Genomic DNA, 23,659 nt, shown 5'->3' with positions numbered 1-23,659 from the left:
CCTGTCTTTGCATCAGACTTTAATGATGACTTTCATTCTTCCATTCTCTCAGGTGTCTTATTGCAGTGGGAATAAGTGCAGCTTGGCTGTGTGATAAATATCTTTCTCAAGAAAAGTTGGAAAAGGAAGCTAAATACCAGGTCAGAATGAAAACCTCCCTGCTAACTCATAGTATTTCAAATCATGTACTTTTTAAATTCATGACCACATATGTGTGTGCCTATGACTTCACTTTGTGCATTACATTTTGTTTTTAGACAGCAGCTGGGTGGATATGTGTTGTGAAAATGTTTGATGATGACTTACACATCTGTTAAGAAGCTAGGATAAGTCTGCCGTCTGCATTGAAACAAGATTGCATTGCTTTTAATGGGTAAAATAAAATTCAATTGATATGATTTGAACATGAGCAAGAAACAGTGAAGGGAGAATGTTAAAGGACTGAAGGAATGAGTACAATTAGCCCTATCTCTTCCTTGTATATTTTCAAAGTCTAAAGGAGATATCATTATAATAAGTTAGACAAGTAGATGAAGATTGTTTCCGCTGAAAAACAATTGAAAGTCAGACAACGTTCAGCTGTTGTGCAAAGATTTAGCAAATATTTAGCGGTATCTAGTGGTGTGATTGCAAATTGCAAGCAACTGAACACTACAATGGGCCTGCAAATCATTGCAAATCATAACAAACAAGACAACACAACAACAAAAAGCAAAACACAGCAGCTCACAACTACTTTTACAATTGCTTTTTAGTTGTGGTTCCTGTTTTAGTGATTAGATTTGCAATACTTTGTCATATTTTCTGAATGTCTGTCGCGTACTGCAATGTCTTTTGCCGATATTACCGATTTTTTTTTGTTTGTTTGTTGTTGTTTATGTTGTCTTCTCCTTTATAGTAGAACAACCTTCCTCACCATCCCCTATAAATTTTATAATGTGAATAGTTCTCTGTTCAACTGATGTCAATACATTCAGCTTGACAGACTCCAAAGAGAAGGACACCATCCTTGTTGCTGGAAGTGCCTCCTCTTAAAAAAATAAAATACTTATATATCTTTCTGCAGATTATACACCTCTGACATTCGATTCTATTTCATATTTTAATTCCTCTTGAATTATAAAAACAACCCTTTTTGGAATAATTTGCTTCCCCACTATGAGATGAATTCCATTGACATACAGTATTTGTGTATTTCTTTATGAAGCCAATCCTAAACTTAATTTATACACATCCAAGATGAGTTAATGTGACTCTTTAAAATCCATACATCAGCTTTTTACATTGCTGCATATATTCCTTTAATGATTATAGTCTGCATCAAAAAGAGTGGTATGAAAACGGTCCTTTTCCTTGATTTTGCAATTTTTAACTGTTTGAAGAAAGTGATTCATAAGAATTACAAGAAGTTATAATTACATCACTTGGATTTGTGGAAATTCACTGAAGTTTGAGACATGCAAGTTGGGGATGTGGGCATCAGACAATCACTTCAAATTCAACCAGAACATAATTCTTCATATCAATTACTGTTTTTTTTTATTTTAATTTTCTATATCATGAAGAATTTTGCACTATTTTTGGATTTAAATCACCAGTAGCACTGTTGCACTCAGAAAAGAATCAAAGGTCAACATCTGATTTGAATGAACAGGGGCTTCACAAAGCTAAGTTCTAGCTCATCCAGCCAGACAAACACTAGACTCAGCTTGTGAAAATATTTCCAAGTGTGTGCTATTTTTAAACAGAGAGGTCGAACATCAAGTCGATTGACTATAGCAAACAGCAGTGGTGTAAAATGAGCAGCAGTGTTCATCCCACTGAAATGAGCTGACTACTAGAAATGCGGTAATCTAGAAAGCATGACGCTGCCAAGGGCAAAACCCTAAACTGATGGAAAACTGTTGATCAGTGTAATACAACATCAGCAAATACATTTAAATGTAGTAATCCATGTTTATTCACCTTTTCAAACATGGATTACTACATTTAAATGTCTTTGCTGATGTTGTATTACACTGATCAACGGTTTTCCATCAGTTTGATATGTATGGTACACAGATCAAATCTTTTTTTGACCTACAATTATTTTAGTTTTTGTTTTGTTTTTTTACTTTTCAATGTTGAGATTGCATGTTCTCCCCGACTTTGTTTGGGTTTCCTCCAGGTTGTCCAGCTTCCTCCCATCATGAAAACATGTATTAGATGTAAATTAGTGACTCCAAATTGGCTGTTGGTATGATTCTGAGTATGATTGGTTGTTTACTTCAGTCTGCCTCATCTTCCTCCACCATGAGCTACTTGTCTGCCCCCTGCTGCTCTCTTTTGGATTCTTCCTGTATTTATAACAGTTAAATTTTAATTTACATTCACCTGCTGTCTCTCTGTTTGTTGCTGGAGGCTGTTTCCATTATATCTTTGGACATAAATGCATTATTTCCAGTTAAAGATGTGGAAACCACAACAGTGACCAAAGTTTTATGAAGTTTTATATCGGATAATATGTGAATGCTTCCATCTAATGGACCCAAGTTTTACCCCCATATTTTCTGTAAAAGAATGTCTGAGCAATAGGGGTAACTGTAAGGTCTGTTATTTATTCAGTTATGTAGAGCCTCCATTGACTGCAGTCAGAACTAACATGCACTTTGTAAACCGACCACTAGATGTCAGTGAATAGCTCAGTTTGTCTCAGCCTCCGAAACAGAGAAAACCATTGATTCATTATTTGCTATTTTATCAGTAGTTATTTTATGTCTACAGACAAATTAATATTTTTGCCTGCAAATAAATAATGTCATTCAGAATCTGTTTCATCTAAATGCTATGTCCTTCATGGAACATCCCTGTTCATCTCCATGCAGTGCTAAATTACTTGGAAACATTGGTGGGTTTTTCCGCCTAATTACTTCTCAGAGAGAGACAGGTAAATGTTAGGAGTCATTGAAAAGGTGTACCACGTAGAGTTCATTTACTGGTGTTTATTGTGTATTGTTGTCACACTTATGTGTCCTTGTGTGTTTTTCACTGTTAAACTGTATGGTTTCACCTTTGGACCAGGATTATACCACTCTCTCTGTTTTCTTTCTTTAAGCAATTTTCCTTTCAGGAATTATTAAAGGATCCTGAATATGATTCTCTCTCCACCTTCCCCTCTCCGTATTCTTTTATCCATCCCCTCCATTCTCAGCTCTTTCCTTCCTTTTGACTGGATTTTTTTTGGGCAGTGCATACAGTCTCCCACTCCCCCACCCCCACTTTCAGCTTGGATAACTTTCCTTCACCAGTCCTGCACTGTGCCGGCCTGGAGAGTAGTGAAGGAGCGGAAAGAGCAACGAGAAGAGAGGATTTGGTGAACAGGGCAGAGGTACCATGGCTGCTCTCTCTGCCTTGCTGAAGACCTGGGTAATACTGCAGACTTTGTGCCTGGCTCTGGCCCAAGTGGTGAGTGTACAGGGGAGGTTGACCTGCTTTATTTTGGGGTTCAGGGGGGAGAAGTCCCCTGGAATGGCCCGGAGAACCCTGGATGTCTGTTACAAACTGAGAGCTGTCTTGGTGTTGATTTAAGGGATCTTCTTCTTCTTCTTCTTCTTCTTCTAAAATGCTGTTTGTTGATCAAACGATGGCGTATTAGAGGTGACAGTCTCATTTTATTTGTATTTGAAAAAAACCCATCAAGATTGAGATAGGTTGTTTGCTATGGAAACTGAATGACATGGGCTTATAATCTATGGATTATCTTCTCCGTAACATGTGGATTTAAGATAACCGATGGGTCAAGATGATATTTAGCGTTAAACTGGATACTTTTTCTGCTCAAGAAGATGTTTTGCAATCAAAGGAGAAATTCATGATGATTCTTTTGTTTTTCATTAAAAAACCTCATAATGGAGATGGAAGTCAAGAGGGGATGATTTTTTTTTTTTTAAATCGGATTCTCTTTTATTCCTATTGATTTGCTCTTTTGATCACCAGATGGACTGATTGACTCAAAGAGATGATTTCAAAGATGGGCTAAGAAGTCACCAACGTAGTGGTGATGGTGGTGGTGGTGGTGGTGGTGGGGGGGTCAGGTGTGTGTGTGTGTGTGTGTGTGTGTGTGTGTGTGTGTGTGTGCGTGCGTGCGTGCGTGCGTGCCTGTGTGTGTGTGTGAGTGTGTGTGTTCGGTGTGGGGGGTGGGGGTGGGTGGAGGGTGTTTGAGGGTAAACAGTGCCAGTCTCATGACCACTCCTGCCACATTCCTGCTCAGTCATTTACTTTTACCTTTTTGTCTTGTATCAACTTGGTACAACCTTAATCAGTTCATGCTTATTTAGGTATTTAGCTTAGGTTTAAGTATTTAGTTAGTCTGTTATTGTTGTTGTTGCTGCTGCTGTTGTTGTTATTGTTGTAGAGCTTAAGTTGATTATATGAAAGAAAATGAAATAATTTACCCAGAATGCAAATCTGTGTATACTTGTCATTTGTTATTGCTGCATTTGTTACCATACTGTTTATTGGTAGCCGTTAAACTACATCTTGTATGGACATTTCCAGTTTGTTGATAAAGAAAGATTTTAAAAAAATAATTCTCTCTCTCACCGTAATCATGATAGCAACACAATTGAAACATTGTTATGGGTTGTTTTAATATAATTGATTTTTTTCCCTATTATCCTCCCCACTGTCAGCATAACATTCATTTTGCTACTGAATTTCATTGTTTGTGATTACTTTACTTTAATTGAATTTCTTTCTGTGTGTCAACAGGGTCCACCTGGACCTCAGGGCCAGCCTGGCCCACCAGGCCCCTCTGGCATCCCTGGGTCTGACGGCATTGATGTTAGTATCCAACCAGGTTTGAACAGATTTGTCACAAAGACCATCTTTGTGCTAGACAAATACAGATCCTGTGCTCTTGTGCAGTCTTACCAAGAGAGGGCGCTGTGAAATAACACACCTGCACAAAAGAGCTCTGTTCGCAGCAGAGAGAGGGGTTTCTTGAGAATGTACCTTTTCTCCTAGGGTAACATGATACATTTGAAATGTTTTCTGAGCTAACGACACACATGTTCCATAAATATATTATCACACATGCACACATAAGCGCACGCGCACTTGCAAGAAGTTCTGATTTCCATTTAACTTTCCAAAAAACAGTGATTTAATATTTGATTTGTTTGGATCAACGTACATGTACAGTGTAAAGTAGATCTATAATGCTAAAAATTTCCATTCCACACTCATGTTAAAAAATACCAGGTAAGCTATTTGTGCATTTAGATTGTGATCAGAAAGTTATTTTTGGCAACAGCATTGCAAATCCTTGACAGAACAATAATGTCACATATTTTTTGGAGCTTGTGAGAATAGGCTTAGCTTGTGATGAAAAAAAAAATATATTAAGGTTTATGGATGAGTTAAAAATGTTCTCATCATGTCATTTTTCTAAAGCACGTTCTCTGTTAAAGTAACAAAGCTTAAATGTACTTACTCTTCCCAGGGAGAGAAAGGACCTCCTGGTCCCCCTGGTCCGCCAGTAAGTTTGAATTTTGTTATTTATTAGAATTTAGAACTCAGAACCTTCTGATGGTTATCGATTTGCTTAAGTACCTAACATTATAATTTTATTGCAGGGACAAAAGGGAGAGCCAGGAGAACCAGGTCCTGATGGAGCACCAGGGGAGAATGGTATTGATGTAAGTAAACTGGCTGGTATTTGTTGTGTTTGAGTGAAAAAGAATTGTACAACTAGCACAAAAATGAAACAGTGCCTTGAAAATCCTAAAAAAAACCTTCTTCCCTAATGTAAAAGCTTCTGAGATCCTTAATGTGGAAGTAGCTTATTAATTAAAATGAAAACAGATAAGCTCAGACAAAAAAAAAAAAACCTCACGCAGATAACCAGAAGAGCTCTTATGACAATATAGAAGCAAAACAAATTGACTGTAATTTATTTTGATTTAAATAATTACATAACTTCAAAATGCATGCTTTAGAGACCTCTTCTGAATTTCTTCGTTCATCCTACTGTGCTGTTCTATTTTCCACTGTTATGAATATTGTAATTAATCGCCTGTGCTGACCCCTGAATTGTTAACTATTGGTTTATTGTCAATACAGCAATTGCATTAATTCACTGCTTCGGTCATAGCGTGAGGTTAATACTGAGTGTGTCAAACCCATTATCTTTTGCTGATTACACTTATTCAATCTATAGTAATTATGGGTACTGATGAACTCATTAAAGAGAAGAGTAGATTAGTTTAGAATAGAATAGAATAAAATAGAATAGAATAGAATAGAATAGAATAGAATAGAATAGAATAGAATAGAATAGAATAGAACAGAACAGAACAGAGACTGTTCAGTGAATAGTTTTCCTGACAATGTCATGCAGCTTTTTGTTTAGTTTAGTTTAACTGGATTTAGCTGTCAATGTCTCTCAATCATATGCTAGTAGAAGCGCACACACATAAACACACAATCACTTGCATTCCTCAGAGGTTTAGTCAGTAATCCGCCCTGGAATCTCCATCTCAGAAGTGTATCCTAATTACGTATTAGACCAATCAACTCTGATAAAATGTCTAATTAGACCTGTTGTAATTCTTGTTATGTGTTAAAGTCAGATCATGTGTAGTCTTTAGAATGCAGTTGTTAGTCATCATTATCTTTCAATACTCTTTCACACTCGCACACACACGCAAATGCATTGCAAGCCTGCCAGCATCTCCTTCTGTCTGTCTCTAGGGTTTAATTGGAGCCAAGGGTGATCGAGGTCCTGTTGGAAGTCCTGGCCCTAAGGCAAGTGTCCAAACATCCACCTGGATAGTTCATCTGAGCAGACCGCAATATTCAACGGGGCTTTTGTCTGACATTGCAATTCTCAGGGTTGTGTTCCAAATATATTTTAATTGTGACGTGGACAACACTGAAACTGCCTACAGAAAAATAAAATTTTATTTTACGTTAAATGTCATGTAATCTAATTTCTTTACCTGAAGATGTAATTTGAGGAAAGTTCTTCGGCAGAAAACCATTACAGCAACAATTGCTGTCTGCTATCTCTATAGGGTCAACCCGGACCAAGTGGTGAACCTGGACCTGCTGTAAGTAAACTTTTATCAACTTTTACCACAACAAATTTTATAAAATGAATGATTTTTTTAAAATGAAAGCACAGTTGTTTCTATTGTTCTGTCATATAAAGTCATTTTCTTGTGTTTAAAAGGGGCTACTTTAAAAAAAAAAATCTAGTATTTTGTATTGCTTTTAATACAAGGAGTATGTAGTCAATACAGTTACTTGATAAATGGTGAAGTAAATTATGTTACATATAGCTATTAAAGGCAATTTAATCATCATGTAAGAAAATCTCCACACAATTTTCAGTTCAGTTTGTCACCACTAGGTGGTAGTCTATACCCACAAATCAGACACAACCCAATACAGTATATTTGAACAAGAATTTCAGAACCAATATCATGCTTGAACACTAATGCAGTAGTTCAATCATTTGTTTAGAACTGACATGCATCGTGTGTGAGGCTGTTTCATACACCCAGCTGCCTTCACCCTGCAGAGACAAGAGATCCTGCCCTGTGGGCTGTATGTCCTCCAGCAGGGTTTATTTACTCAAATTCTGTTCATAATTAATTCTGAGCAAAGCGCACAACAAACACAAACTGATTGTGTTCTGATTTTCTCTTGAGCTCTGTTTGCCCATGTTCTGACACTGCACACACATATTACCGAATTACTTTGCCTCCATTATTAATTGGCTTTCGCAAATGTTAATTGATACTTTGATGGATTGGTTCCACTTGTTATACAGTAATTTAACCTCCGGTCCCTTCTGTCAACATAGGGACCGGGACTTTCAGGACTGGCTGTAAGTAGCTTGCATGCTGTAAAACAGTCATACCATTAATCTCTGAACGACTTTGGTTTGAGGTGCTTTGTCTATACATTGGTCTCGCTTTCTCTATGAAAGGGTGCTCCGGGGCCAATAGGTCTTCCAGGTGAAATTGGACCAACTGGACCAGAGGCAGGCCTCTTACCTCTTTTTCTGTATTCATGACTTACAAATGTATTAACAGATTATAATATGCAATAACATGTACAGCTCGGTATTTACAACTATGGTCCTTCTGCTTCATTTAGGGTCTATTGGGACCGCCTGGACTTCCAGGATTACCTGGACCCCCGGGAAAGCCAGTAAGACACCTGGAACTGTTTACCTTTGAAATACCTACCATTCTTCTTTTTCTCTGATTTCTGATGGTTACTTTGGTTCTGATATACTCTTAGAAAAGTCTGACATGAGGAGGCAGAAATCAAAGGGTTGTTGTTGTTCAACAACGGGTTGTTGGATTTAACAACATGACGACCCTCCACATATTGTGCATTTCAATAACAACACAAATCATCTCCAGTATTGCTTACATATCCCTGCTATTACATCCACTCTCTGTATTATGAGGCTTCACTGAACAGCTCCAACTGATACTATAATGACATTTGTGCTGGGTCCATTCTCCTGGTAGTTTTCTTGGGTTTTCTTGACTTCGATCTGGAATTGGCTCATGAGCCTTATGTTGATTTCAAGTGTGCTCTGGGGAAGATCAATTTTCAGATAGATAGATTACCTGTGAAAAATAAATAATTATTATCAGAGCTTCCTTCAAGCATCCTGTCAATATACTGTACTGTATTTTCTTGTTTAGTTAGCAGCATCACACAAAAGTAATTGACAAATGTTCATGGAATGTGGTAAGAGGGTTGGTGGAAACAAATTACTGTCTGCTTTGTGTGCAGTGCAGATCATTTTGTAATTGAAAATAAATGTGTAATTCTGTTATTATGGATCACCTGTACAACACATTTCTACTGTACTTTCTTGTATCAGTCCATTTGTCACTGATAAGAATATACTTGTAATACGCTAATATCAGCTATTACATTGCCCTGACATTGTCCTGCAACTGTAACTGACGGAATAATAAATCATTTCATACCTGAAATCAACCATTTCAGTGAGATTGATGAGCGCAGCTGTGAACAGAGAAGGATAAATGAGCGAATGGAAGCTCATTGGATTTAATCAAGCATATAGTTACACCAGTCTAATTGCACCAAACACACATGGTATTGATACCAATCACTATGCAAAAGTCAAGCAACAACAAACTCAATATAACATCTGCTCAAACAGTTTGGAAGTGGAATCTGTTCTTCCAAAGCCAGCAGTAATTAATGTGTTTTTCAAAAAAAAGGTATGATAACAATGCACCTCACTTTGCTAGAGCTCACTGCAATTTGTTACCTTTCTAACAAGCAGCTTGCACTGAAATCATTGCGTGGTCCAAGTCTTTTTTCAAAAGGTGTATTTACTCTACGCTGTCCATCTGCGAAGAAGAGGTGTCTGTAATGAGAGTGTATGACACTGTGTTTATCTACAGTGCTGTTTTGGAATAAATTGATCCCTCTATTAGACAGTTGGGTAGTCTTGTTTGACTGCTCCAGGAATAGATCAGCCCCTGTAGAGATATTTTGCATTCTAATTCAATCAATGAACAGAGAGAAGTGACATAGAGAGGGAAATAAATAAATTTATAGAGATACCGTTGGCTTACTCATGGGAGTGGACTCAACTTTGAACAGGTAGCTTCATCTATCTGTCTTTGTATCTATTTGTCCATCTAGGGTCCTCCGGGGAAGTTTATTGGTGGAGAGGAAGGCAGTGCAGAGTTTCAGGTAAGCTCAAACATAATTTCTTACAAATCTGGTTTGACGGCACTTTTCATAATCCATACATTTCATTCTCTCGACAACAGTGTCCTCTTAACTGTCCAGCAGGACCTAAAGGACCCTTGGGACTGCAGGGAGTCAAGGTAAGTATTTTGTCTGTTTCCAGTTGCCCCTTAAGGATGAAGCATTTCATGTACTGCATATCAATGATAATATTGTTACAAAACACAAATAACGTATTGCCATTTAGGGTCACAAGGGACGTGCTGGTGTACTCGGAGACCCTGGAGCTATTGGCAAAACAGTAAGTTGCAGAAATTCTGCTGAAACAGACTCACATATGCACTGAAACACCCATATATCTATATGAACTGTATAGTCTCGCACCCACCATTCAGGATCAACCAAGGAAAGGATTAGCTCTAATGAAGCCCCTTGAGGCACATGACTGGCTCTAATCTGGCTGTGATTAGTCCAGCCTGGACCTGACTCTGAAGGCAGCATGTGGCAAGTCATAGGAAAGAAATGGTGTTTAGCCAGGTACATAAAGGGAGGGATGAGACAAGTCAGGGTTCATACAGTCATCTTCCCTCAATATATTAATCATAGCAAATGAGCATGTAGTGGGTTCCAGCAGTGTGGCTAGCCAGGCCCCAGGAATTAGCCTCTGATCTTCCCACATAAGAGGCCTTATTTGCTCAAAACACTCATTGCACCTCATTGTTACCTATTCTCCCAGGCAGACTTGTAAATTTGACCTGCTATAAGACACAATTACACTAGGGTGCAACCACATTATTTCTTGTTAAGCACAGTTAACACAAGTGGTTTACATCCTGACTATTCTGTTCAAGGTAAAACTAAGATACTATGTACCAAAAATGTTTGTCCTATTTTTTTTTATTTGGTATTAGGTGCTATATGAAGCTACAGAAAAGTAGAGAATGGTTAGACCAGCTAAATCTGTTTATTTTTTATTTAAACTTCTTCAAGATATGTAAGGAGAGGGACACCACTTCCTTGTCTATATGTAATGTATGTTGCTAGATGTTATGCTAGTAACAGAACAAGGAAAAAAAAAATTAGATTAATGTGGCCATTGACTGGGTGCAGACCCTAGAGTAGACCCAGAGCCCTCTGGAGGAATTTCTCATCTTATTTGGCCTGGGAATTCCTTGAAGATTCCACCAAGAAGACATAAAAAGTGTTGCTAGGCAGAAGGACTGTTCACTGGTGAACAGTGCTTTTCTTGACCTGCTACTGCTGCAATCCAGACAAAGAAGAAGAAACTTATTTTATTAATCCCCATGACCACAGAGAAAAAAGAAAGAAAAAAACGTGTCCAAATTTAAACAAATATCGCTTCATATATCTATATTTCATGGCAAACAATAAATGGACACAATGGTTGCACAGCAGAATATCCATATTCATGCACCTGGACATCAATGGCTTGACTATGAAAGCTTACAACAGGTGAACTTTCACCAAAAAAAAAGTAAGAAAGGAAAAATATGTAAACTAGAGGTCACAACCAACACAAGCCGTGGGCAGCCAATCAACACATTCTATTGCTCCTTAGTAACCAAACAGACCTGCATTATTTTGATAATTCCATTTAATAGTAAGAAACTATGCAGATTCTTATTATTTATTATTTATTTGCAGGTCCAAATGGTTTAACTCCAAAATGTAATTGTAATATTTGATTTCATAATTTCAGGTTTTTCTTCAGGATTTGACAATTTTTAGATCAGCTAGGTTTATTTTTGTTCTGAAAAAGCTGCAACCTGAATAATCACAGCCGCACCCATAAACCAAAGCACCTGATGAATCAAGATTAGTTCAGATATTAAATACATAAATATATAAATTAATACATAATGGTCATTAAGTGGATTCAAATGGATTTTCAGCTTTTAAGAGTTTCTTGACTGCAACGCTTCCAGAATTTATCAAAATCAAGATGTTCTGGAGTTTTGTAAAAATGTGTAAGGATATCATACTCAATCGTATGCAGCTAGTCAAAATAAAACAGCATAACTGATTAGTCTTTTCTCTTTTCTTGTTTCCACCAGGGTCCCAAGGGGGAAGTGGGCATCTCTGGTGAACAGGGTATTCCAGGACCTGTGGTATGCTGGGAATTTAACTAATTGTATTTTAATTCAATATCCAAGGCTAATTAGTGTTTTCACCTTGTATTATCTTGATTTTAACTGAAGATAGTGTTGTGGAATTAGCTCTATGTTTAGTCATGGTCACAGGTCTTAATTTGTCTTACCTTGTTTTAATTTCTTTCCTATTAAGGGCCCAATAGGTCTGAGAGGTTATCCGGGAATGATGGGTCCGAAAGGAGAAGCAGTGAGTACAGGCCCCTTTCTCCTTTTTTCACATCATAACTTTTTTGTCCTCTTTCACATTGAGTATGAGGCTGTTTTCACTCTTAGATGAGCATCAAGGCGGCATAGTCAGACCTGCCCCCACTATACAAACGCCATCCATTATCAGCAATGGGGACATATGGAAATGATGCTAACACAAATCTCTCCCCTCCTTTAATGAGTTGGGGTTGTCTGGGTCCATGGTGCCTCCATCTGTAGTTAATGATCCTTCGTAGTCATCCGTCTTACTGTTAACATTCGCCGCTTTGGCCAAGTCAGCGCCCTGGCTTTGTGCCAAAGTAAGAGGAGTTGGCTCTCGGCGTAGCTTGCATTAGTGAAGTGAGTTAAGCACTAATTACCCCTTTATCACAAAGAACTGTAGACTGTCATGACTTAGCATCCTTCCTGATCTGACCTGACTGATGGCACTTTTTTTGTTTTCCCACAGGGCCCTCGTGGTTACAAGGGAATCAACGGACCTGTAGGAATTCCTGGGCCTCCCGTGAGTTTATACTTTATGAAAGAATAAGAGACTTGATTGCACTCATAAATGAAGAAACACAACACTGTAACTCTCTTTCTGTTGTTTGCAGGGTGAGGAAGGGCCACAGGGACCACTTGGAGAGACAGGAGACAAGGGAGACAAAGTGGGTGACTGTTTGGTTTTTTTCCCTTGTTTATCGCTAAAGCATTCACAGAAAATGAAAACAGATGAAATATTTCTAATTAGTTGAATAGGACAGTGGTCCTGATGTGGATTGCAAACACACTAATGCTGGTGTGGTTATTTTGCACAGGGCAGCCGAGGTATCCAGGGCCCACAGGGTGCAGTTGGCAAAAAAGGAGAGAATGTGAGTTAACACAATTTTGTATGTGCACTGCACACTCATTTGGCACAGAGAGTGTGCCAAAATCAGTCCACTGATTCATTTGTCTGCTTTTTCAGGGTCTGCCGGGTATTGATGGGAAAGATGGCACACCTGGTATTCCTGGAATAAAAGTATGAGTTGCCAGCCTTGATAATAAGAAATACCAGTCTCTATAATAGATCAGCATTTATTCTCCTTATATTCTCCTTCCTGTAGGGTGGCCCTGGCAAGGCTGGAATGCCTGGTCCTCCTGGTCCTCAGGGTGCTGCGGTGAGTGACCCATCAGTGTGTGTGTGTGTGTGTGTGTGTGTGTGTGTGTGTGTGTGTGTGTGTGTGTGTGTGTGTGTGTGTGTGTGTGTGTGTGTGTGTGTGTGTGTGTGTGTGTGTGTGTGTGTGTGTGTGTGTGTGTGTGTGTGTGTGTGTGTGTGGAGTGAGGGAACTGTTTGTTTGAGTTTAACAGCCATACCACTGAAGGCACATGCAAATAAGCTTATCTGTAAACACTAATTGCCAACCAGACCACGTAGGGGGTCATTTTGAACTTATTTCAACAAAGCAGAGGAAACTAATTTGAAGCCGGACGTTAATCTTTGTGGGTTTTGTTTTTTCTGGGCATTTTTCCAGGTTACCACTGACCCTATGGCCCATGCTGTTTTAGAATTTATACCACCTTAAAATAGCATTCTCCCTCCTACCATCAGTGATTTATCACAATCAGACCAGTGTGTAAACTGCTGTGTGTGAGCTTATGTTTGTGTGTGAATCAGTTTGACTAAAGGGTAATGGAGCATGAGATGCACACTTTGCTCTGTGGTCATTGTGGTGACACTAACACTGCTGCAAACTCAGACACAATAAGCAACCCTGCTTTATGTGCTGCTGTGAAATCGTTACAGGGAAGGCTACTGCAAGGTATATACTGATAGCTGAAACTGCAAATCAGCTTATTTTCATTCTTGTATTTTTATCTAAGGCATCAGCCCTACTTCCCTTCACTTCAATCTTATACAGTACAGATATGCAGGTTTATTACCACTTACAGTTTCATGTCCCCTCTCTGTGTTTCAAAATGTAAAATATACAACACACTGTGAGTCAGTATGCACAATACAGATGTAGCCTTTGTTTGATTTCTTTGATTTCTTTCATTTGCAATATATATATATATATATATATATATATATATATATATATATATATATATATATATATATATATATATATATATATATATATATATATATATATATATATATATATTTCTTTTTTCTATAGGGATTACCTGGCAGTCCTGGGACAAAGGGAGGACCCGGAGAAAATGTAAGCCTTTAGGGGAAAAGTTGTTATAGAAGGTGCATTTTTAAGGTTTTCTCTTTTTTTAAAAATCTTGTCTTTCCTTCCCTATTAGGGCGAGGCAGGACCTAGGGGTCACGTTGGTTTTGCTGGTGACCCTGGACCTCTGGTAACCAGTGGATACAGACTAAAGACTGTAATTGTTTTCTCCTAATTCTCCTACAGTAGGATGCATAATCTTTTAACTGCAACTCCTAGGGTGAACCTGGTCTACCTGGTGAGGCTGGTATGGAAGGAGTTCCTGGACCTAAGGTATAAGTCCAATCTTTCTGGTTGAATGTAAAACACCAAAATCCACAACTGTCAGTAAAACATGTTCACTCAGCCTGATTCCTACAGGGTGACAGAGGCCAGCGTGGAGAAGCTGGACCACAAGGAGTTGTCGGCAAACCTGTGGGTATCTTTTTGTATTTTTTTGCCTACAAATTTTTCTAAGCTACAGCAGTAATTTTGCATATAAACTTTGTCCATTTGTCCAGGGAAACAAAGGAGAGAGGGGACCAATTGGTGTTCCAGGTGCTCAGGGTCTTAGTGGAACCAAGGGTGACAAGGTTTGCGTGTGTGTGCATGCATATGTATGACTGTTCAGTCATAATTCTTTGATAAAGCATGTTGTTCATTGTTGACGTTCCAACACACTTCAAAATAATTTAGTTACCCAGACATGCCCATTGGGGGCAGCGTTTACCCATGAGTAAAAGATATGGATCCTCAGTAAATCATTGAACAAAGTAAGCAATACAAATAAGCAATATAAATGATAATCTAAACATCCCCATTTTCCACATTCCATATATGAGACATATTTCTTACTTTGTGATCTGTGGTGTGACACCACAGATCACAAAGTAAGAAAGATGTCGCTGGATTGAATCAATATTCAGTTCTTTTTCCAGATATAAATTATAATCTAAGTTTGACCACATTTACATCACACTCATTTTATTTCTCCAGGGCTTCCAAGGAAAAGTTGGTTCACAAGGAGATATTGTGAGTAGAATTCTCTTTTGAATGACACTGAGAATCTTATCTCATGTTTACCTGTGTAGGTTCACATTCATCCAGGACAAGGAAAATAAAGACTTGGACTGGACTTGCTTTAGGCTGATTAGGTTTCAATCAACCTAAAACAAATCCAGTTGATTGTCGTTTGCTCGTCTTGACTTTTCTCATGTTGTTGTATTTCAACTTCATGCAAACATGTTCTTATGTGACACTACCAAGTGTCTATGTGAAATTTAATATAAATGAACGATACTGTGCATCATTTTATACTGTGAAGGGGTGTTAGTGAACTTGTGATGGTCGTCATCTTGCTTCTCTGTTCCTTTTTTGTGTTTTTAGCTATTTTTCATCTATTATTTTTATTATCTGTCTTATATCTGTTTTTTTTTTAAAATCTGTATCTGCACCAAAGGACAGCGTTCAATTTTTGTTGTTGGATTTGACGACAATTAAAGTAATTCTTGATTCTTACAGTCATACATTTCTCACCCCCTTGTCCATATTTTTTCACTCTGTTGGTTTTAGGGTGACCCTGGTGTTGAAGGACTGGCTGGTGAGAAAGGTGAAAAGGTAAAGTTCATCTGTATATGACCAAAAGCTGTTTAAAACACTTGTTCTAAAGAAATGCCAAATCTTTCAATTTATGACATACATGTGTAGACTTCAGACAATGTTAAATATTTTGGTCTAAAGGAATCCAAAAAAAGTGATATATATAGTAGAACACATCACAAACATACTGAAGAAGAGGAAGTCTGTAGGAATTTGCATATAAATCCCTATAATGACCCAGATGGCAAATGAGCTATTTACATGACAGTGGAGCAATGATGCACGTTGCCATCTTGAAGCGGCATTTTTAGACATTTATAAGATTCATTCTTGAATTATTGCTCAATCAGTGTCTCTGAAGTTGAAATGATAGATAGAAGTGATGAATGCGATAATGACAAAGTCTGTGTGTTTTTGCATTGACAGGGTATGTCTGGGGAACCAGGGCCCAAAGGACAGGTGAGACATTACATTAACATACTCTCTTCCCTCGTTCTTGATGGATTTTTGTCTTTGTTTTCATCATCCATTTTTAATTGGCCTCTCTCCTTGTGATTCACAAATTCTTCCCCTCATAGCAAGGAATTAGGGGTGACCCAGGATACAATGGACTCACTGGAGACCCTGGTAAACCTGGAGATCAGGGACCACCAGGACTGTCTGGTCCAAGGGGACTCAATGGGGAGCGTGGAGTCCCTGGATTGCCAGGCATTCAAGGACCACGAGTGAGTCCAGTTCACGGTTAATGACAGTTGTGATGAATAAAACATTTTTATTTGTGCACTTGGTTGGATGCTGTCTTCATGTGGTATTTCTATTCTTCTCTCCAGGGACGTGATGCATCTGACCAGCATATTATTGAAGTGGTATTGAAGATGTTGCAGGGTGAGCATCTCTACTTGCAAACCATTGGTGTCCATTAGGAAGATTAAATTAGCTCATCTCAGACTTTCATCTCCAGATCAATCGATTGTAAATTATCGAGGGTAATCCACGGTAACCCCATCAAGGATGTCTTTTCTGTTACAGAGAGATTAGCAGCAGTGGCAGTGAGTGCCAAGAGGGCTGTGCTTGGTGGGGCCGGTGTAATGGGTCCTCCTGGGCCTCCAGGACCTCCGGGGTCACCGGGACCTCAGGGGCCACACGGCTTACCTGGTGCCCGTGGCATTCACGGTATGATTGGAGGACATGGACAAATCGGAAACACAGGACTTAAAGGTATAATTTTCCAATAGAGGATTGACACATTTACATTTACTAAATATATAACTGAAATAATAGCTTTTGAGGGTTTATCAAGGCTCATCCTTCTTTTCTCTTCACTAGGAAAGAGAGGTCCAAAGGGAGAAAGAGGAGATCCTGGTAAACCACATCCAGGACTACCAGGACCACCAGGAATACAAGGTAAGAGTTGACGCCTGTCAAGTTTTATACACATTCACTAAGGTTTAAAATAAGTAAAGACATAAAAATGATCCTCACCTCTGGACATCAGATAAAATCTGCATTTCATGTTGAATCCCCTCCCCTCACAGGTCCTCGTGGTGTGGATGGTGTGGCAAGGGATGGCAGGCATGGTGAAAGAGGACCACAGGGATCAGTCGGAGAGGCTGGTCACCCCGGTAAGGCAGGTCCCACAGGTCTACCAGGCTTCTGTGAGGCAGCGATGTGTTTGGCTGCATCAGCATACACCTCACCGAGACTACAGGAAGCTGGCACAATCAAAGGACCCAGTGTGTAAAGGCCTATGTCACCATCAGCAACTCACCACACAAAAAAGAGAGAGAGAGAAATTAAAGGAAGAGATAGACCACTTGTCTCGGTAGGACACCATCAAGATTGAGGAGTGGGGGACAATAATATTGACTTGGTGTGTAGTGGAAAAAGAAACTGACAACCTGAAGTTTCGATGAGCAGGGACATTTTCTTGATCCTAATTCTCCCACATCACCATGACAGCAGGAGCTCACAGCCACCCACAAGCCTCTGTATTATCGAGTGTTTTTGGATGATGTCATTTCTCATCCAAATATTCCAGCCATGTTCTAGCAGTGCAAGAAGAGATTCATATTGCATCTCCAAGTCTTCCACATTCACAGTGTATACTAGCTGAGAGAAAAAAAAATGTGGTGAAAAGTACTTCTCTTTTGTGTGGTCACTTTGAATGGGTTTCCACATGCAGTATTTTGTTCGACATTTTTTAAAGTTTTAAATCCTTGCCTCTCTTGAGACCTCACACCTGATGCCTTAAAAGTGTACAAACAGGACCAATAAATAATTGAAGCCTAAATTTCCACTCAGTACTGTACTATATGGAAATATCTTTTTTTTTCTTCATTTGTGAGCGTGAGTGAAATGACTGATTTACCTCGTGTGTATATTGCCCCCACTTCCTTTCACAATCACAGCTTTCTACCCAAGTCTCATTTTAGACACCAACAACTAGCTTTATCTCTTCTTCTTGTTGCCTGGCAACAGCATAACCCGACAGGCACTCCCATCTCCCACAATGCAGTGCTGTAAATCTTTGTAAATGTGTGTTATTATGTAGAGAAAAAGAAATGGGTTACAAAATGCGTCAACTAAAAAGCATATGTAAGTTAATTCAGTGAGTAAGAAAAAGTTCCTACAGATACGACTTTTTCTCCGAACCAATCAGTCTAAATGTGCTTGCTATGCCACTGTCGACTTCTCACAGGATGTCAGCAACGTGATGACTGATTTATTTTCATCAACAGAAGTTATTTATTGTTCTACAAAGATAATCATATGTAAAGGTTTTTCGTTTTGTTTTGTTTTTTCCGGCTGTTCAGGTCAACCCAAACCAATAAAGGAAACCTTTTATAAAATGTAATTCTTTTTTTATCATGTGGGGAAATGACAATTAACCTTGTTAGTTTGGTTCAATTCATTCAGCTCCTTTTCATTTCATTTCTTGTCTTCTTGTAAAACTTTAAAGGTATCAGTTCATAAAAACAAAAACAAATTTGCATGCATCCAAACCTGCAGATGTTCAAGCTTTGTGAACCCAAGCAAAATAACACATCATAATAAAATATTGTACTAGATTATACAATATTATCCAAATGCATGAATGCCTGAATTAAAATCAACCACACATGCAGTTCTGCTTTCAACATATAATAGCTTCATAATAAAACATGAGACACATGATGGATTTGGTAAAAACAGGAACAAACAAAGCCACATATGGACACATACTGATTGCTGAACAGACCTACCAGGCTATGGATAAAACAGCCCAAAAGGTTCGAGGTTGGATGGGGTCTGACCAGAGCCTCTGTTTAGAGTGACCTAGTACTTCTTAAACAAGATACTCACGATGACCAAAAAGTTGGAACAAAAAGGTACAAAATGCACACAGAAGGTTACAATTATTTAATTGCAAACAGATGCAAAGTTATTAAAAAAAAGACAGAAAAAATACAAGAGATATAAAACTTGTCTGGGTTTGATCCCCTGCAGCAGAGCTGTGGATGTTTTCACATTTCTCTGTACTGGGGTCCATTTTTTCAAAATACCTCTGTAGTTGAGTTTTTGACATAATTTGACAACTACAATATAAAACTCACTTGAAAAGCCATTTTATTCAATATTAATCTTCCCATGGGTTAGCTGATAGGGAACAAAAGCTGAACCAGATTCATAGTTGAAGCTCCAGAGATGGTGATGGCAGTGGTTCAAAACTCCAAATTTAAAGAATAATAACATTAAAACACCCAAATACAGCAACACATAAGAATATAAAAGCCATTTGTGATGCTTTTCACAATATTTTCTTTATCTTTATATGACAGTGAGGGCTTTGGTAATCATGCTCAGTGTGATCCATTACAGTACCTGCGGTGAATGGCTGAATAATTGCTCATACTTTCTGAAGTTCCTGGCAAATGCAAACATACTTAAAAAAAGAAAATCAGATAAAATGCTTTAAAATGATTCAGAGTTAAATTGATATAAAAGGCACTTTAGTGACGCTGTTTCAAAATCGAATGTCTTTTCTGTAAACACATTTTTAGTCAATAAATATGCTTTTGACTTATCACATTTAAATTTTAAAGCCCATATACCATAGAAAAATAACCTTTTGGCATATTTTGTTGGTTTGAACGCACTGATGATGAAAAATTAGTGAATAATCATGCATTTGTCTTTTAAAAACATTTTCCAAAATTATAAAAAGCCACTATATATATATATAAATATAAATATATACAAAACAGTCATTCTGTCAAAGGGGGTATGATGGAAAATGGTTGACATCAGTTTCTACAGAATTGAAAAACATCTCTCTGGAATATTCCATTACGAGTTAAAATGTAAATATCTATCACATCATGGAGACAGAATATTAGAAATGCATACGATGCACTCTGAATGTGCTTCTGATTTGAAGGTGAAAAGATGTAAAAGGTAAAATCAAAGTGCTACAATAATAGCGTGTTCTTTGTCAGCAGACTTTAGAATGAAAAAAAAAAAGAAAAAGGGGAGCTAGGAGTAATCAAGCTGAACAAACTAAAAGTTGTGATTCCTGTCATCTTCTCAGGGTTCTTTGAAATGTAGGAGTGAAACAGAAAAAAAAGACAAAGTAAGAGGTGGTCATAAAGGGGTAATTTGGCATCTAAAGGGAAAAAGAATGATTAAAAAAAACTGGCGCAGGTTTTTGCAGGCCTCATTCCAGTGGGGCTCTTGGAAAAACTTGTGAATTTGTATTCAAACATTCAGCAGAAAACTACAGATATGTGGTCAGATTCAATGATGTTAAGTCACAATCTTTGGCTTCAAGTCTTCTCTGTAGTCTCCTTGGTTCTATCCTTTCTGCCCCTCTCCCTGATTCCTCTACCAGGGGCCCTTAACAGATGGACCCTTGGGGCTGTATTCTACTTGATGGCTCATACAGTCCCCAGGATTACAGCGCCCATCCCGTCCCTTTGTACCAGCCGGTCCAGGGGGGCCAGGGATGCCAGGTACACCCTGCTGGCCAACTGGTCCTGGAGATCCCATTTTACCATAACCTGGAGGCCCTGGAACTCCTAGAAGATTAAAAGACATAGAAAAGACAGGAAATAGACACAGACAGTGCAACTGACTTTCAGTCTCTCTAAGATAGAGTTAAATCTCAGTTTGTCCATTTTATTGGAGTGGTAAAAAAAGTATAAACTTGAAAGTAATAATTACCAGGAACTAGTCAGACCTCCAGTTATTTTCTGAGATACATCATTACACCCTGTAATAAATGTCAACTTTGTTGTGGTCCTGCACTATAAAAATACAAACTGAATTTTGTCTTAGTTTGTCCTTTAGTTAGTGAAGCTGGTATAAGTGTTTTATAAATCCATCACCAATAAAGAAAACAGATGAGTGCGTTCAGTAATATAGTAAGATGATGAACAAACTATGTCATAGAACACAGTTAGTTCATAATTGTGTCCAGTGGATACACGCTTATCTGTCAATAATACAATGGATGGTGTTGAACATGAATATTGTCATGGACTTTTAGAAAGTTCCTTTAAGACGTCTCAACTCTCATCCAAGAGGCTTTTTCAGTTCTGGTGGCGGTTTTTCTTGTCTCAGCTGCTAAACTCTGTGAGGTGTGGTCAGCACCATTCATATTCCAACGACCATTACCAAGACCACCCTGGATCCTCAGTGATGGACATTGAGAATGCCAGGGAATGTCGAAGGGGTTTGTTGAATTACGAATTTCATAGAAGTCACAATGCCTTCATATGTCTGTGTAGGTTCTCTGTCATCCAGGTCATGGTTATCCAAAAGCGGTTTGAGTCGATCCACTGGACGTTAAGAAAGTTCTTGAAGACGTTTCGTCTCTCATCCAAGATACTTCTTCAATTCAGAAGATGACTGATCATGTCCCAGTTTACAAGCCCTGTGGGGTGTGGTCAGTGCTATTCACATTCCAACGACCGTCGTTGACACCCGTCTGGCAACTCAACGATTGTTAGTGGGGGTGCCAATGGGGCTCACTGAGATGTGAGTTTCACCTTTGTATGCTTATGAGGGTCCTTAACATGAGACACATCACCTGGGTCAATCTGTTGAGACAATCTTTTTGGGAGTTTTGAAAGGACATGGTTGTAAATGGGAGAAAGGTAATGTCGCAGACCACCCCCCCTGTTCAAAGATGGCTTCTCCACTTTGACGTGGATGGCCTCTTTCACTCTTCTCTGAAACCATTTATCTTTCCTGTCCAAGATCTGAACATCGGTGTCCTTAAATGAGTGTCCCTCTTCCTTGAGGTGAAGGAAGACTTCTGAGTCCTGTCCTGATGTGTCGGCTCTTCTGTGTTGAGCCATGTGCCTGTGTAGTGGTTGTTTGGTTTTCCCTCTGTAGACATCTGAGCATTCCTCATTGCATTTAACTGCAGACACCACATTGCTCTTCTGACTGTGTGGTGTGGGGTCTTTTGGGTGGACCAATCTTTGACGGAGGGTGTTGCCCGGCTCAAAATACACAGGAACCTTGTGTTTGTTAAAGATCCTACTCAGCTTTTCCGACACTCCAGACACATATGGGATCACTATATCATTGCGCCTGTTCTCTTCCGTCTTCACTGGGTTGTTCTCCTTTCTGGATCTTGTGTGAGCTTTCACAAAGGTCCAGTCAGGATATCCACACGTTTTCAGTCCCCCTTTCAGGTGTTGGTGTTCTTTCACCTGGTCTTGGGCACTGGTCGGTAGCTTATCAGCCCTGTCTTGCAGGGTCCTGATGAGGCCCAGCTTGTGCTCCAGTGGGTGGTGAGAGACAAAAAGCAGGTATTGGTCCGTGTGTGTTGGTTTCCTATATACCCCAACGTACAGACTTCTGTCATCTTTTATGCCGACCTCGCAATCCAAAAAGGGCAGACTGTTGTTCTTTACATCCTCTCTGGTGAACTTGATGTTGCTGTCCACCGAGGTGATGTGTTGGGTGAAAGGTTGCACCTCGTGGATTTTTATCGACACATGGGTTAAGATAATAATCCACGAGGAACCTGCAACCTTTCACCACCTTCTGAACTGAAGAAGTCTCTTGGATGAGAGACGTAACGTCTTCAAGAACTTTCTTAACGTCCAGTGGATCGACTCAAACAGCTTTTGGAGAATGCCTTCGTATGCTAAAGGTGGTCATTAGCATTAGCTGCTTACAATGAGTCAATCTGCTGAGTACTTATTTTGGGGCGTTTCAAGGGGACCTAATTGGTGTCTCTTTTCAGGACACCAATGTTCAGTCCAAAATCTGAACATTGGTGTCCTGAAATGATTGTCCCTCTTCCGTGAGGGAAAGGAAGACCGTCTAATTCTTTCTGAGGAATTGACTCTTCAGTGTTGAGCCATGCACTTTTTGAGTGGCTGTTTGGTTTCCCCTATGTCAGAAATCCTTGCTGCATAGAACTACATATACCAGGTTGCTCTTCTGTCTGTGTGGTGTGGGGTTTTTTGGGGTGGGCCCATCCTTGTCTGAAGCCAGCAACCATCAAATAACTTTAAACAACCATGACCTGAATGAATGAGCACCTTCACAGATACTGTATATTCATAAATGCCTCTTCCATATTGTTGCTTATTTGCCAAACATAATAGCTACCATTGCACTACGGACTGATCAATAGACTAGTGGGGTACATTACCTGGTGCTCCTGGTGGTCCTATATCTCCCATTTCTCCAATACCCTTGTCTCCTTTCTCTCCATTTGGTCCTCGTGGTCCTATGAACAGACAGCGACATATTGCCATAATATCACAG

The 23,659-nt window shown here is 39.0% G+C and overlaps 2 protein-coding genes across 5 annotated transcripts in view; one reads left to right on the top strand and one right to left on the bottom strand.

Annotated features, from left to right (window-relative positions):
• The first annotated feature begins 3,254 nt into the window (after positions 1-3,254).
• Positions 3,255-19,496, top strand: col9a2 (procollagen, type IX, alpha 2). Its single transcript, XM_068332936.1, has 32 exons — positions 3,255-3,444; positions 4,750-4,821; positions 5,483-5,518; positions 5,616-5,678; positions 6,733-6,786; positions 7,056-7,091; positions 7,850-7,873; positions 7,976-8,029; positions 8,146-8,199; positions 9,688-9,738; positions 9,819-9,875; positions 9,983-10,036; positions 11,811-11,864; positions 12,040-12,093; positions 12,562-12,615; positions 12,707-12,760; positions 12,911-12,964; positions 13,060-13,113; positions 13,199-13,252; positions 14,258-14,302; positions 14,391-14,444; positions 14,534-14,587; positions 14,675-14,728; positions 14,815-14,886; positions 15,290-15,325; positions 15,866-15,910; positions 16,319-16,351; positions 16,471-16,617; positions 16,723-16,777; positions 16,922-17,110; positions 17,219-17,296; positions 17,428-19,496. Exons 1-32 carry the CDS (start codon positions 3,373-3,375, stop codon positions 17,631-17,633), a joined length of 2,073 nt encoding a protein of 690 aa, XP_068189037.1. The 5' UTR covers positions 3,255-3,372; the 3' UTR covers positions 17,634-19,496.
• col16a1 (collagen, type XVI, alpha 1) overlaps positions 19,277-23,659 on the bottom strand; it is a 66,959-nt gene continuing 62,576 nt past the window's right edge. For all 4 annotated transcript variants that reach the window (XM_068332931.1, XM_068332932.1, XM_068332933.1 and 1 more), the window contains 2 exons: positions 23,544-23,621; positions 19,277-20,946 (listed from right to left, as the gene is read on the bottom strand). In XM_068332931.1, the coding sequence (XP_068189032.1) occupies positions 20,753-20,946; positions 23,544-23,621 (272 nt within the window). In that variant the 3' untranslated portion in view covers positions 19,277-20,752. The remainder of the gene's footprint in view (positions 20,947-23,543; positions 23,622-23,659) is intronic.

This window comes from Antennarius striatus, chromosome 14 (genome assembly GCF_040054535.1).
Source record: "Antennarius striatus isolate MH-2024 chromosome 14, ASM4005453v1, whole genome shotgun sequence".
Classification (NCBI taxonomy): domain Eukaryota; kingdom Metazoa; phylum Chordata; class Actinopteri; order Lophiiformes; family Antennariidae; genus Antennarius; species Antennarius striatus.
Note: the sequence above shows the minus strand (reverse complement) of the source record. Positions and strands in the feature narration are given on the sequence as shown.

Bases quoted from the DNA above. Each gene is read 5' to 3' on its own strand.
- col9a2 (XM_068332936.1), top strand. From the start codon at position 3,373: ATGGCTGCTCTCTCTGCCTTGCTGAAGACCTGGGTAATACTGCAGACT. The intron at 13,114-13,198 runs GTATGAGTTGCC...TCCTTCCTGTAG, and splicing joins CTGGTATTCCTGGAATAAAA to GGTGGCCCTGGCAAGGCTGG. The intron at 13,253-14,257 runs GTGAGTGACCCA...TTTTTTCTATAG, and splicing joins CTGGTCCTCAGGGTGCTGCG to GGATTACCTGGCAGTCCTGG.